This window comes from Salmo salar, chromosome 24 (assembly GCF_965601325.2).
Source record: "Salmo salar chromosome 24, fSalSal1, whole genome shotgun sequence".
NCBI classification, from domain to species: Eukaryota; Metazoa; Chordata; class Actinopteri; order Salmoniformes; family Salmonidae; genus Salmo; species Salmo salar.
This window is the reverse complement of record NC_138314.1, coordinates 41,688,224-41,704,431: the sequence shown is the minus strand read 5'-3', so window position 1 is coordinate 41,704,431 and position 16,208 is coordinate 41,688,224. Positions and strand designations below refer to the sequence as shown.

At 43.8% G+C, this 16,208-nt stretch overlaps 1 protein-coding gene across 1 annotated transcript in view; it reads right to left on the bottom strand.

The window, feature by feature from the left end:
* Window positions 1-1,973, bottom strand: part of LOC106585906 (transmembrane protein 132C) — a 481,307-nt gene extending 479,334 nt beyond the window's left edge. Inside the window, exon 1 of the mRNA XM_045707191.2 lies at window positions 1,307-1,973. Within this exon, the coding sequence (XP_045563147.1) occupies window positions 1,307-1,382 (76 nt within the window). The 5' untranslated portion in view covers window positions 1,383-1,973. The remainder of the gene's footprint in view (window positions 1-1,306) is intronic.
* Window positions 1,974-16,208: the final 14,235 nt, after the last annotated feature.

Below are 16,208 nucleotides of genomic sequence, written 5' to 3'. Positions count from 1 at the left end.
CATTATCCGTTGGCCTTTGCTACTATTACATTATTGAAGCAGTGCTCCCATGCGCCCAATAAATACGATGTTATTTAACAGCAAAGGTGAAATGTGACCAAATTCCAGTGTGCATTGTTGTGGTCTACTACACGCATGGCCTTTTCCAAGTGCCAAGGGAGCGACTACAGTGATGTTGATAGGCCTAGGTCAGACTAATAAAAAACTATGGGCTTGAGTTAACCAGGCTGTTCTTCTAGCGTGTTAATAAACCGGTACTCCACCACAGCTGTTCAGAGTCCAATTCTGTTGCTCCAGTTACTTTTCAAAGCCGGGACAAAGGCTGTCCTACACTCTGGTCTCTCCATCGCACAACTGTCAACGGTCTGAGCCATTTACCGTGCACAAGTCACACATTTTGTACAGTTGTGACAAATTAAACGCAATCAATATACGGCCTGTGGTCCAGTGGGAATTAATTTATGTACGTAAACTATCCCTCAAAACGATAACAATCCGTCATGTGATTTAGTAAGCAATGCAGAGCAACATTTGTGTCACACAATTGTCCGTAGGCTAATCATTGACGCCGGTCATGAAATAGTTCTCTCTCTGGCAAACTAAATAACGGTCCAATTATTTTGCCAATTTATCAATGACGATTGTAGGCTTTTTAAAATGTATTTTATATGGGAGTTCACTGCTTAAAAAAACAACGTGAGAAAATAGCATACGACGCATGGCCAATGTTCATGCTAAATTTTGTGACTTAAAAAGAAGAGAATAAACGCTCTTAACCCAAACCAATGTAACAGAAAAATCCACAGTGATTTGTCATGGGCCTATTTGAATTGGTTTTAAATAGGCCTAAAATGAAATGTTCCTTTTGAAATAATTGGGTGTTCTGGACATATCCTGTGTTTCACGTCCCCGGTGTAGGTTACATTATATTATGATCATCATTTATACACACACACACACACACACACACACACACACACACACACACACACACACACACACACACACACACACACACACACACACACTATTCTGAATCAACAGGAGTCAAGTAAAGTTTTTTTAAATACTGTAAAAGTACATGTACATCTTCAAATGATTCCCCAATATGTTAATAATATGACATGTAAATAGGCTATCAAATACATAAATAATTAGAGCCTATGGGGTGCACGCAAATGACAGGGCGCAGTTGTGGAATAAATAGCTGCCATACAATTGTAATTCATTTTGTGTAAATCGTGAAAACAGTGCATATGTAGACTAACTTATTCTAGAATAAAAGTTTTCCTCTATGGGTTCTTACCTTTCCAAAGAAAAGTCAAAAGAAGCATTGAATGAACCAGAGACGCGTCTCGCATTGCAATCCGTAATGTGTCCATGTTGACGAAGTATTCTCTGCTCGAACTGTTCACATGAAGCGATGTAATTACTTGTTCTGATGCAAAATATTAATGTCCCATTAGTGTCATAATCTCGGTTTAAATGCACTCCTTTTGTCCCGTGTAGCCTATTTAACTGCACCCGTGTCGACAGTTATACTAAAAACCTTGTCCTCAAAAATGCAACGCATTCCGATTCAACTGGCTACATCCCAAAACTGGTAGAAGCCCGTAGCCAGTGTTCCGACTGCACTCCTTTTCCCAACCCTTTTCCGTTAGCTTTCTGATATTCACCCTTTTCCCGAAAGTTTAAAAACAAGCGGCGAGTACTGTTCAAACTCAGTGCAAGCTTTTCAGTGATCCACGTTGATTAAATCCACCCTTCCAGGGAAATAGCTTAAAAGCTCCTAGTTGTTCTGGACCGGTTCGACCCCGTCGGCGACGTTCCACCCTCGCTTCTGTGCGGCTGCGCTCCAGCTCTCATCCCTCGTATCTCTTGTATCTGAGATTAAACTTCAAGTGTGTACTTTCTGCCGTGTGGAAGAGAGGACAGAGAAGGATAGAATTGATGCTTCTACAAGATGCGAGGGACAGTTTAGAGGCGGGATGATAGTGACACATTGGTGAGCCAATAGTTGGTTTTCGAGGAAGCAGGTGAAGGAGGATGCAGGGTCGGCGACAGCCAATCAAATGTTCCAAATGTTCCCCAAACAAATAGAACTGGAATGTGAGGACATTATCACGCGTAATGGGACTCGAAAAAAGGAGAGATCTATGCCGCTTTCCTCATGTCTATAATACACACTGGAGTGAGTTTAGACAGATAAAAAAAACAATAATATATATATAATGAGTTCATTAAATATCAAATATTGATGTTTAATATTGTTAGGCTTTTATTCTGATAAACGTGGGCGTGTGGTAGATAAACTGTGTCTGATGCAAGCGAAACTTTTAAGTAGGCTATAGTCTTAGGCTGCCGTGTTTACAAGAACAGTAAAACTGTCGTCGATTATTCATGCCTAAGACACTGTAACACCTGTTTACAGTGTAATCGATAGATGCATCTATCAGCTGATTGCATGCGGCTGCTTGTACAATAAAATATGTGATACTCTACTGTAGCCTACTCTACTATTCCCTTGATGAAACTGATACACGTTCAATTAAAGGACACGGGCAAAATAAAATTAAAATATTATTTTGTTCCTAGACTCGGACTATATTTCATACACTGGTTTCCATTGTCAGCTGAATGTTTTAAAGCTGAGAAATAACATTGTGACTTATTGAATTGCAAATGCTCCTCCATCTCTGGTCTGAGGATTTCCCACAACTTTCAAACGGGTTGTCAGCTCATACCGGAGGAGTGATAGCGATCCCTAGCGGGGGATTCAGGAACGGTCTGAATGGGGACAAGACTTTTATGCACCAGATAAAATGACGGAACAAAGGATTCCTTCATGACGAAAGAAATCATGCAGCCTGGCCTCACAGACATACGAAACATACTTAAATATTTCTGAGCACCCCCAATATGTATGATACCTACTAATGGTTTAGTTACTATAGACAGACATTAAAGTAGGGAGGGAGGATGGGTGGACGTAATCTCCGACCTTTTAGCAATCCAAAGGTTCCAATGTTCGAGTTTCATCAGGGACAACTGTAGCATTTTAGCTAACCCTTCCCCCAACCCTTAACTTAACCCAATTCCCCTAACCTGCTATGTAAATTCACCTAACCTTTGTTGTTTTAGTTCTAACCACCAATGTGAATTCCCCCCATAATTCTCCTTTGTTGTTACTATGCAACAAGCAACCTGGTCACAGAGAAACACATATAATACAATACATCCTCCAAGACGTGATAAGTTAAGTCATCCAATTCGCATGCTATTGTACGACTGGGTACGACGTACAGTTGAAGTCAGAAGTTTACATACACTTAGGTTGGAGTCATTAAAACTCGTTTTCAACCATCACACATTTCTTGTTAACAAACTATAGTTTTGGCAAGTCGGTTAGGATATCTACTTTGTGCATGACACAAGTAATTTTTCCAACAATTGTTTACAGACAGATTGTTTCACTTAAAATTCATTGTATCACAATTCCAGTGGGCCAGAAGTTTACATACACTAAGTTGACTGTGCCTTTAAACACCTTGGAAATTTCCTGAAATTGATGTCATGGCTTTAGAAGCTTTTGATAGGCTAATTGACATAATTTGAGTCAATTGGAGGTGTACCTGTGGATGTATTTCAAGGCCTACCTTCAAACTCAGTGCCTCTTTGCTTGACATCATGGGAACATCAAAAGAAATCAGCCAAGACCTCAGAAAAAAAATTGTTAGACCTCCACAAGTCTGGTTCATCCTTGGGAGCAATTTCCAAACGCTTGAAAATACCACGTTCATCTGTACAAACAATAGTACGCAAGTATAAACACCATGGGACCACGCAGCCATCATACCGCTCAGGAAGGAGATGTGTTCCGTCTCCTAGAGATGAATGTACTTTGGTGCGAAAAGTGCAAATCAATCCCGGAACAACAGCAAAGGACCTTGTGAAGATGCTGGAGGAAACAGATACAAAAGTATCTATTTCCACAGTAAAACGAGTCCTATATCGACATAACCTGAAAGGCCGCTCAGCAAGGAAGAAGCCACTGCTCCAAAACCGCCATAACAAAGCCATACTACTGTTTGCAACTGTAGATGGGGACAAATATCGTACTTTTTGGAGAAATGTCCTCTGGTCTGATGAAACAAAAATATAACTGTTTGACCATAATGACCATCGTTATGTTTGGAGGAAAAAGGGGGAGGCTTGCAAGCCGAAGAAAACCATCCCAACCGTGAAGCACGGGGGTGGCAGCATCATGTTGTGGGGTGCTTTGCTGCAGGAGGGACTGGTGCACTTCACAAAATAGATGGCATCATGAGGTAGGAAAATTATGTGGATATATTGAAGCAACATCTGAAGACATCAGTCAGGAAGTTAAAGCTTGGTCGCAAATGGGTCTTCCAAATGGAACAAAGACTCCAAGCATACTTACAAAGTTGTGGCAAAATGGCTTAAGGGCAACAAAGTGAAGGTATTGGAGTGGCCATCACAAAGCCCTGACCTCAATCCTATAGAAAATGTGTGGGCAGAACTGAAAAGGTGTGTGCGAGCAAAGAGGCCTACAAACCTGACTCAGTTACACCAGGTCTGTCAGGAGGAATGGGCCAAAATTCACCCAAACCGAAACGTTTGACCCAAGTTAAACAATTTAAAGATAATGCTACCAAATACTAATTGAGTGTTTGTAAACTTCTGACCCACTGGGAATGTGATGAAAGAAATAAAAGCTGAAATAAATCATTCTCTCTATTGTTATGCTGACATTTCACATTCTTAAAATAAAGTGCTGATCCTAACTGACCTAAGACAGGGAATTTTTACTGGGATTAAATGTCAGGAATTGTGAAATTGAGTTTAAATGTATTTGGCTAAGGTGTATGTAAACTTCCGACTTCAACTGTATGTGAGGATGCTGTTCATCGGCTACAGCTTGGCTTTTAATACCCTAATGCCCTATCAGCTCATTACAAAGCTCACGGCCCTGGGTCTGAACTCTTCCCTATGCAAATGTATCCTGGAATTCCTGACGGGCCACCCCAGGTGGTGAAGGTAGGCAACATTACCTCCTGGAAACTGATCCTCAACACGTGGGCCTCACAAGGGTGCGTCCTCAGTCCCCTCCTGTATTCCCTGTATACCTGCGACTGCGTGGCCTCACACGGTTCCAACTCCATCATCAAGTTAGCTGACGACACAACAATAGTAGGCCTGATTACCAACAACAACAAGACAGCCTACATTCGAGGAGGTAGGCACTCTGACCTCATGGTCCCTTAACATCAGCAAAACAAAGAAGCCGATTGTGTACTTCAGGAGGAACCAGGATGGACATGCTCCCATCCTTATCAACAGGGCCGCCGGGAAGACTTACTTATGCTGATCCCCCTATTTTATTTCACTAGTCCTGCATGTTGGAGCCTAAAATGTTCACTACCTTGCAATCACACCTGCAACCCTGTACATGTGACTATTAAAAACTTTGAATCTGAAAATGATTCGTATTATACGGTACGTCCTCTGATTTGATACGTATTATACGGTATGTCCTCTGATTTGATACGTATTATACGGTACGTCCTCTGATTTGATACGTATTATACGGTATGTCCTCTGATTTGATACGTATTATACGGTACGTCCTCTGATTTGATTCGTATTATACGGTACATCCTCTGATTTGATTCGAATTATACGGTACGTCCTCTGATTTGATTCGTATTATACGGTACGTCCTCTGATTTGATTCGTATTATACGGTACGTCCTCTGATTTGATACGTATTATACGGTACGTCCTCTGATTTGATACGTATTATACGGTACGTCCTCTGATTTGATACATATTATACGGTACATCCTCTGATTTGATACGTATTACACGGTACGTCCTCTGATTCATATGATATTTTCCGACCGCTATTCCATTCATAATGTAACACGATGTAACGCAATATATCATACTAAATGGAGTGTCACATATTTATGTACAGAATAAAACAAATTGCCCTGAGACCATGTTGAATCATGTTATGAAAGATTTATTGATGGGTAAAAATAATGTTTTGACTGATTTTGTAGGTTCATACTGCACAGCCATACACTCAGATGAGATTAATGCCCAGGCGTTTCTATAGAGCCTAATATCGATTTCTCACACGTTTAGTCATTTAACTATATCAATTTCAAGAAAAAAGTGAAAGTGACGCATGCATCTTCTTTAACAGTTTATTAAAATAATTTTTTCAAAAGATTGATTATGGAAATCAATGGACAGTGTTGTATTTGAGTCAATAAAGGTATTGGTCTAACAACCATCCAACTGCCCACAGATTACTCCCTTCCATCATCTTGGATACCCCTACAATAACCTGTTATTTAGGGTTAGGGAATCTACAATAACCTGTTATTTAGGGTTAGGGAATCTACAATAACCTGTTATTTAGGGTTAGGGAATCTACAATAACCTGTTATTTAGGGTTAGGGAATCTACAATAACCTGTTATTTAGGGTTAGGGAATCTACAATAACCTGTTATTAAGGGTTAGGGAATCTACAATAACCTGTTATTTAGGGTTAGGGAATCTACAATAACCTGTTATTTAGGGTTAGGGAATCTACAATAACCTGTTATTTAGGGATAGGGAATCTACAATAACCTGTTATTTAGGGTTAGGGAATCTACAATAACCTGTTATTTAGGGTTAGGGAATCTACAATAACCTGTTATTTAGGGTTAGGGAATCTACAATAACCTGTTATTTAGGGATAGGGAATCTACAATAACCTGTTATTTAGGGTTAGGGAATCTACAATAACCTGTTATTTAGGGTTAGGGAATCTACAATAACCTGGTATTTAGGGTTAGGGAATCTACAATAACCTATTATTTAGGGTTAGGGAATCTACAATAACCTGTTATTTAGGGTTAGGGAATCTACAAAAACCTGTTATTTTAGGGACAAATTTGATATTCAGTAGGCAACAACACAAGATGAATGTAAAAACTGTTGGTTCCCAGAATGTTCCGGGAACATTTATTGTTTTTGTTTAAGTTGTGGGAACATTATGTGCTTGCTGGGAGGAGGCTATTTTATAACAAAGCACACATTTGGGTTCACAACACAGGCTCATGTAGTCTTTAAGTCAAAGGCATTCTGTATTGTGTTTGAATGAGCTGGACCATTCAATCTTACAAGGACAGACAGAATGATAGAATTGCAGAGAGAAACACTCAGACAGTACACACATACAGGACACAAGCATAGGCCTGCTCAGTCAAAGCCCACAGTACTCCTCTCCCAAAACATATGTTTACATTGGCAAAGCAAGTGAAATACACAAAAAAAAGGGAAATGAGTAATGAGAAATGAACAGTAAACATTAAACTCTCAAAACTTTTATAATAATATAGACATTTTAAATGTTATATTATTGGCTATGGTTAGTAAGTGTAGCTCATTTTCCACCTCATTTTGTGGGCAGTGGGCACATAGGCAGACTTGGCTCTCAAGAGAAGACAGGCTATGGCAGCCTCTTGATAGAAAGGCTATGCTCACTGAGTCTGTACATAGTCAAAGCTTTCCTTAATGTTGGGTCAGTCCCAGTGGTTAGGTATTCTGCTACGGTGTACTCTCTGTTTAGGGCCAAATAACATTCCAGTTTGCTCAGATTTTAAAAAATCTTTCCAATGTGTCAAGTAATTATCTTTTTGTTTTCTCATGATTTTGTTGGGTGTAACTGTGTTGCTGTCCTGGGGCTCTGTGGGGTCTGTTTGTGTTTGTAAACATAGTCACAGTACTAGCTGGGTGAGAGGACACTTTTCCAGGTTCATCTCTCTGTAGGTGATGGCTTTGTTATGGAAGGTTTGAGAATCACTTCCTTTTAGGTGGTTGTAGAATAGAATAGCTCTTTTCTGGATTTTTATCATGAGTGGGAGTCGTTCTAATTCTGCTCTACATTATTTGGTGTTTTACTTTGTACACGGAATATGTTTTTGCAGAATTCTGCAATTTGAATCTGAATTTGGTGTTAGTCCCATTTTCTGAACTTCTGGTTGATAATTGGACCCCAGACCTCAAAATGGGTTCTATAACAGACTCAAGTATTTTTAGCCAGATCCTAATTGGGATCAAATGTAATGTTCCTTCTGATGGTGTAGAAGGCCCATCTTGCCATGTCTCTCAGATCATTCAAAACTTAGTGGAAGTTACCTGTGGGGCTGATGTTTAGGCTGAGGTAGGTGTAGTTTTTTTGTGTGCTCTAAGGCAACAGTGTCTAGGTGGAATTTGTATTTGTTGTCCTGGAAACTTAACCTTTTTTTGGAACACCATTATTTTGGTCTTACTGAGATTTACTGTCAGGGCAAAAATGTAACAAAATCTGTGCAGAAGATCTAGGTGCTGCTGTAGGCCCTCCTTAGTTGGGGACAGAAGCACCAGATCATCTGCAAACAGTAAACATGTGACTCCAGACTCTAGTAGGGTGAGGCCGGGTGCTGCAGACTGTTCTAGAGCCCTCGCCAATTCATTAATATACATGTTGAATAGGGTGGGGCTCAAGCTGCATTCTTGTCTCATCCCACGGCCCTGTTGAAAGAAATCTGTGTTTTTTGCCAATTTTAACTTATTGTTTGTGTAACTTATTGTTTGTGTACATGGATTTATAATGCCGCATGTTTGTCCTCCAACACCACTTTCCATCTATTTGTATAGCAGACCCTAATGCCAAATTGCATCATACACGTTTTTGAAATCAACAAAGTATGAGAAGACTTTTCTTTTGTTCGTTTCTCAATAAGGGTGTGCAGGGTGAATATATGTTCTGTCATATGGTAATTTAGTAAAAAGCCAATTTGACATTTGCTCAGTACATTGTTTTCACTGAGGAAATGTACAAGTCTGCTGTTAATGATAATGGTTGCTGTAAAGGTTGCTGTTGACGGATATCCCACGGTAGTTATTGGGGTCAAATTTGTCTTTGGGGTGATTAGTCCTTGCTTCCAAGTACTGGGGAAGATGCCAGAGCTGTGGATGATGATAAAGAGTTTAAATATATAAATAAATATTGAAATATATATATATATATATATATATATTATACTGAACAAAAATATAAACGCAACAAGTAAAGTGTTGTTCCCATGTGAGCCGAAACAAAAGATCCCCAAAATGTTCAATGTGCGCAAAGCTTATTTCTCTCAAATTTTGTGCACAAATTTGTTTACATCCCTGTTAGTGAGCATTTCTCCTTTGCCAAGCTAATCCATCCACCTGACAGGTGTGGTATATCAAGAAGCTGATTAAACAGCATGGTCATTACACAGGTGCACCTTGTGCTGAGGACAATAAAAGGCCAATCTAAAATGTGCAGTTTTGTCACACAACACAATGCCTCAGATGTCTCAAGTTTTGAGGGAGTATACATTTGGCATGCTGACTGCAGGAATGTCCAACAGAGCTGTTGCCAGAGAATTTAATGTTAATTTCTCTACCATAAGCCGCGTCCAACATTGAGAATTTGGCAGTACATTCGACCGGCCTCACAACTGCAGACAATGTGAAACCACGCCAGTCTAGGACCTCCACATCTGGCTTCTCCACCTGTGGGATCGTGTGAGGAGGGGGAGTGGTGGTGCTGAGGAGTATTTCTGTCTGTAATAAAGCCCTTTTGTGGGGAAAAACTCATTCTGATTGGCTGGGCCTGGATCCCCAGTGGGTAGGCCTATGCCCTCACAGGCCCACCCATGGCTGCGCACCTGCCCAGTCATGTGAAATCTATAGATTAGGGCCTAATGAATTTATTTCAATTGACTGATTTCCTTCCATGAACTGTAACTCAGTAAAATCTCTGAAATTGTTGCATGTTGCATTTATATTTTTGTTCAGTAACAGAAACCACCATCAACACTACAGATTTAGAGGTTTGTATTTTGTCCTGTAGTTCATTCAATGTAACTGGAGAATCCAGTGAGTTCTGGTAGTCTTTAATAGTTGATTCTAAGATTGTATTTGATCATGTATATGTTTTTGCAGTTTGTTCTTTGTTATAGATCCAAAAAGATTGGAGAAGTGGGTGATCCATACATCTCCGTTTTGAATAGATAATTCTTCATGTTGTTTGTTTAGTATGTTCCAATTGTTCCAGAAGTGGTTAGTCTATGAATTCTTCAATTGCATTCAACTGATTTCTGATGTGCTGTTCCTTCTTTTTCCGTAGTGTATTTCTGTATCGTTTTAGTGATTCACCATAGCGAAGGAGTAGGATCAGGTTTTCTGGGTCTCTGTGTTTTTGGTTGGATAGGTTCCAATGACAGGACAATGACCCAACACACCTCCAGGCTGTGTAAGGGCTATTTGACCAAGAAGGAGAGTGATGGAGTGCTGCATCAGATGACCTGGCCTCCACAATCACCTGACCTCAACCCAGTTGAGATAGTTTGTGATGAGTTGGACAGCAGAGTGAAGAAAAAGCAGCCAACGAGTGCTCAGCATATGTGGGAACTCCTTCAAGACTGTTTTGAAAAGCATTCCAGGTGAAGCTGGTTGAGAGAATCCCAAGAGTGTGAAAGCTGTCATAAAGGCAGGGTGGCTACTTTGAAGAATCTAAAATATAAAATATATTATGATTTGTTTAACACTTTTTTTGGTTACTACATGATTCCATACGTGTTATTTCATAGTTTTGATGTCTTCACTGTTATTCTACAATGTAGAAAATTGTAAAATAAAGAAAAACCCTTGAATGAGTAGGTGTAGGGTGGGGTGTTCGTTGCTGTGTTGCTCCTGTGTGAGGTGTTGGGGCTGCGGTTGAGGGTGGTCCTGGCAAAAGTGGAGACTGCTGCATTGTAGAGGTGGACTTGGTCGTAAAGGCTGTTCAAGTCCATGATGGAGTGGTAGACGTTAGGTTTTGAGGTACAGTCCCGGGAAATGCTTTCATTCACCAGCTGTATGGTGGCAGGTGAAAGTATTTTTGCGGTAGTATGGTGGAGATAACCACTTGTGAGTTAGGGAATGAGGAAGAAGCTTTTTCAAATCACTCCCTGGAGTGCTGTGGCCACCCTTTCCTGCTGGGCCCTCAGGTCATTTGTCCCTGTGTGAATTCTGATGTGGCTGGGGGACCCTAGTCAGTCCTCAGACAGCAAGTCTTGGGCGCACTGGGTGTTTAAACACCACCAGGTGTTTTAGAAAAAGTTTATTCTCATCAACGTATTTCCCATTTGAGTTACTGAGGAGCACAATCTCTGGCGTTTGAGTGTCCTTGTGAGGGTGTTGTCAGGGGTGGCTGCTGGGAGTCTGCTGCGTTGGTAGGTCCTGCCTTGTCTCTCCCGCTGTGGTGTTAAGGCCGTGGTTGAGGTCTGAAGTGGGCTGTTCCGTTGGCTTCTCTGGTGGGATGGCAACCTCTCATAAATCTTTCATTGTCGCACCTCAGGTTTCTCACTTCCTCCTGCAGTACTGTTAGCTGGGCTGTGTGCTCCTCTCCTCCTGCAGTGCTGTTAGCTGGTCTGTGTTCCTCTCTCTCCTCCTGCAGTGATGTTAGCTGGGCTGTGTGTTCCTCTCTCTCCTCCTCTGCTGTTAGCTGGGCTGTGTGTTCCTCTCCTCCTGCAGTGCTGTTAGCTGGGCTGTGTGTTCCTCTCTCTTCTCCTGCAGTGCTGTTAGCTGGGCTGTGTGTTCCTCTCTCTCCTCCTGCAGTGCTGTTAGCTGGGCTGTGTTCTTATCTCTCCTCCTGCAGTGCTGTTAGCTGGGCTGTGTGTTCCTCTCCTCCTGCAGTGCTGTTAGCTGGGCTGTGTGTTACTCTCTCTCCTCCTGCAGTGCTGTTAGCTGGGCTGTGTTCCTCTCTCTCCTCCTCCAGTGCTGTTAGCTGGGCTGTGTGTTCCTCTCTCTCCTCCTCCAGTGCTGTTAGCTGGGCTGTGTGTTCCTCTCCTCCTGCAGTGCTGTTAGCTGGGCTGTGTGTTCCTCTCTCTCCTCCTGCAGTGCTGTTAGCTGGTCTGTGTTCCTCTCATTCCTCCTGCAGTGCTGTTAGCTGGTCTGTGTTTTTCTCTCTCCTCCTGGAGTGCTGTTAGCTGGGCTGTGTGTTCCTCTCCTCCTCCTCTGCTGTTAGCTGGGCTGTGTGTTCCTCTCTCTCCTCCTGCAGTGCTGTTAGCTGGTCTGTGTTCCTCTCATTCCTCCTGCAGTGCTGTTAGCTGGGCTGTGTTCCTCTCTCTCCTCCTCCAGTGCTGTTAGCTGGGCTGTGTGTTACTCTCTCTCCTCCTCCAGTGCTGTTAGCTGGGCTGTGTGTTCCTCTCTCTCCTCCTGCAGTGCTGTTAGCTGGGCTGTGTGTTCCTATCTCTCCTCCTGCAGTACTGTTAGCTGGGCTGTGTGCTCCTCTCCTCCTGCAGTGCTGTTAGCTGGTCTGTGTTCCTCTCTCTCCTCCTGCAGTGATGTTAGCTGGGCTGTGTGTTCCTCTCTCTCCTCCTCTGCTGTTAGCTGGGCTGTGTTCCTCTCTCTCCTCCTGCAGTGCTGTTAGCTGGGCTGTGTGTTCCTCTCTCTCCTCCTGCAGTGCTGTTAGCTGGGCTGTGTGTTCCTCTCTCTCCTCCTGCAGTGCTGTTAGCTGGGCTGTGTGTTCCTCTCCTCCTCCTGCTGTGCTGTTAGCTGGGCTGTGTGTTCCTCTCTCTCCTCCTCTGCTGTTAGCTGGGCTGTGTTCCTCTCTCTCCTCCTCCAGTGCTGTTAGCTGGGCTGTGTGTTACTCTCTCTCCTCCTGCAGTGCTGTTAGCTGGGCTGTGTGTTCCTCCCCTCCTGCAGTGATGTTAGCTGGGCTGTGTGTTCCTCGCCTCCTCCTCTGCTGTTAGCTGGGCTGTGTGTTCCTCTCTCTCCTACTGCAGTGCTGTTAGCTGGGCTGTGTGTTACTCTCTCTCCTCCTGCAGTGCTGTTAGCTGGGCTGTGTGTTCCTCTCCTCCTGCAGTGCTGTTAGCTGGGCTGTGTGTTCCTCTCCTCCTCCTGCAGTGCTGTTAGCTGGGCTGTGTTCCTCTCTCTCCTCCTGCAGTGCTGTTAGCTGGGCTGTGTTCCTCTCTCTCCTCCTGCAGTGCTGTTAGCTGGGCTGTGTGTTCCTCTCTCTCCTCCTGCAGTGCTGTTAGCTGGGCTGTGTGTTCCTCTCCTCCTCCTGCTGTGCTGTTAGCTGGGCTGTGTGTTCCTCTCTCTCCTCCTGCAGTGCTGTTAGCTGGGCTGTGTGTTCCTCTCTCTCCTCCTGCAGTGCTGTTAGCTGGGCTGTGTTCCTCTCCTCCTCCTGCAGTGCTGTTAGCTGGGCTGTGTGTTCCTCGCCTCCTCCTCTGCTGTTAGCTGGGCTGTGTGTTCCTCCCTCTCCTCCCGCAGTGCTGTTAGCTGGTCTGTGTTCCTCTCTCTCCTTCTGCAGTGCTGTTAGCTGGGCTGTGTTCCTCTCTCTCCTCCTGCAGTGCTGTTAGCTGGGCTGTGTGTTCCTCTCCTCCTCCTGCAGTGCTGTTAGCTGGGCTGTGTGTTCCTCTCCTCCTCCTGCTGTGCTGTTAGCTGGGCTGTGTGGTCCTCTCCTCCTCCTCTGCTGTTAGCTGGGCTGTGTTCCTCTCTCTCCTCCTGCAGTGCTGTTAGCTGGGCTGTGTGTTACTCTCTCTCCTCCTGCAGTGCTGTTAGCTGGGCTGTGTGTTCCTCTCTCTCCTCCTCTGCTGTTAGCTGGGCTGTGTGATACTCTCTCCTCCTGCAGTGCTGTTAGCTGGGCTGTGTGTTCCTCTCTCTCCTCCTGCAGTGCTGTTAGCTGGGCTGTGTTCCTCTCTCTCCTCCTGCAGTGCTGTTAGCTGGGCTGTGTGTTCCTCTCTCTCCTCCTCTGCTGTTAGCTGGGCTGTGTGTTACTCTCTCCTCCTGCAGTGCTGTTAGCTGGGCTGTGTGTTCCTCTCTCTCCTCCTGCAGTGCTGTTAGCTGGGCTGTGTTCCTCTCTCTCCTCCTGCAGTGCTGTTAGCTGGGCTGTGTGTTCCTCTCTCTCCTCCTGCAGTGCTGTTAGCTGGGCTGTGTGTTCCTCTCTCTCCTCCTTAAGGTCTCTCACCTCAGACCGGAGTGCGGCCAGTTCTACCAGTAAGCCTTCTATCTCTACCTTCAGCCCTTCAGGTCCTGTTGGGAGGGTGTTGTTGTGGTGGTCTGTACTGACTAGAGTGTGTGGACTAGCTTTCTGAGCTCCACCGTGTCTCTCTCCAGCCCGGTGAATGTATCTCTTTCAATGATGGAGGAGCAGTGCAGTTGTTGGACCTGGTTCTGTGCAGACTCTCCTCGTCTGCAGGGTAGTTTGAAGAGGTGTGATCAGATTCGCTCACGGTGGGGGAGTCATCACCAAGAGAAAGCTTCTTCTGCTGTGCTCTCTCTCTCTGATTCTGCTTCTTCTGCTGTGCTCTCTCTCTGATTCTGCTTCTTCTGCTGTGCTCTCTCTCTGATTCTGCTTCTTCTGCTGTGCTCTCTGATTCTGCTTCTTCTGCTGTGCTCTCTCTCTCTGATTCTGCTTCTTCTGCTGTGCTCTCTCTCTCTGATTCTGCTTCTTCTGCTGTGCTCTCTCTCTGATTCTGCTTCTTCTGCTGTGCTCTCTCTCTCTGATTCTGCTTCTTCTGCTGTGCTCTCTCTCTGATTCTGCTTCTTCTGCTGTGCTCTCTCTCTGATTCTGCTTCTTCTGCTGTGCTCTCTCTCTCTGATTCTGCTTCTTCTGCTGTGCTCTCTCTCTGATTCTGCTTCTTCTGCTGTGCTCTCTCTCTGATTCTGCTTCTTCTGCTGTGCTCTCTCTCTCTGATTCTGCTTCTTCTGCTGTGCTCTCTCTCTGATTCTGCTTCTTCTGCTGTGCTCTCTCTCTGATTCTGCTTCTTCTGCTGTGCTCTCTCTCTCTGATTCTGCTTCTTCTGCTGTGCTCTCTCTCTGATTCTGCTTCTTCTGCTGTGCTCTCTCTCTGATTCTGCTTCTTCTGCTGTGCTCTCTCTCTGATTCTGTGGAAGTCCTGTTGGAAGTGTTTGAATTTACCCTTTTTCTAGTTATTGGTTTGTCTGAAAGTTTTTGCTGGATAATCCTTTGTAGTAAGAATCCTTCCGGAATCCTTCTAGGTCATTTTGTCCAAAATCAGGTTGTAGGTTTGGAGCTCTGATTTGGAGTTAAGGTTGTGTTGTAGAGGGTAGTATCCTGTATATGTCCTTAAATATATATATATACGTTTATCCAACTCTAAATCTATATTTGTGTAGAAAAATACTGAAAGATTCAGGAGCTCATCTGCTCATGACCGCTCTCTCTCTCTCTCTCTCTCTCTCTCTCTCTCTCTCTCTCTCTCTCTCTCTCTCTCTCTCTCTCTCTCTCTCTCTCTCTCTCTCTCTCTCTCTCTCTCTCTCTCTCTCTCTCTCTCTCTCTCTCTCTCTCTCTCCTCTCTCTCTCTCTCTCTCTCTCTCTCTCTCTCTCTCTCTCTCTCTCTCTCTCTCTCTCTCTCTCTCTCTCTCTCTCTCTCTCTCTCTCCTTCTCCTCTGCTCAACTCAGTTGGACTGTGCTGGTTGCCATCTACATGCTCACTCGAGCGAGCCGAATACATTAGAATCCAATTAAGTGAAGTGAAGAGAGCTGCTCAGGCTTGTAGTGCTCAGCCACTGACTTGACAAGGGTGTGTGTGTGTCGGTGTGTTCTAGGCCTAGCCAGGCTTTTGAGGACTAATTCATTACACTACTGTAGGTTCATTGCCCATCATACAATGCAGAACACTGGTTGACTGACACCCAGCAAATATAAATCAATAAGCCGTTGGGGCAATCACTATGGCCTCCTGCAGACGTTGTTCAACTTGAAGTTGGGAGAAACATGCAATCAACAAATCACCAGCTGAACAGAAACATGTGAAGTCTAGGGGCTGAAGGATGGTAGTTAACAAAAGCTGAAATCTTCCTCATTTTATTGTACTGTAATGAAGGAGTGTTTTAACACAGACAGATGCTGCTGTAATGAAGGAGTGTTTTAACACAGACAGATGCTGCTGTAACGAAGGAGTGTTTTAACACAGACAGATGCTGCTGTAATGAAGGAGTGTTTTAACACAGACAGATGCTGCTGTAATGAAGGAGTGTTTTAACACAGACAGATGCTGCTGTAACGAAGGAGTGTTTTAACACAGACAGATGCTGCTGTAATGAAGGAGTGTTTTAACACAGACAGATGCTGCTGTAATGAAGGAGTGTTTTAACACAGACAG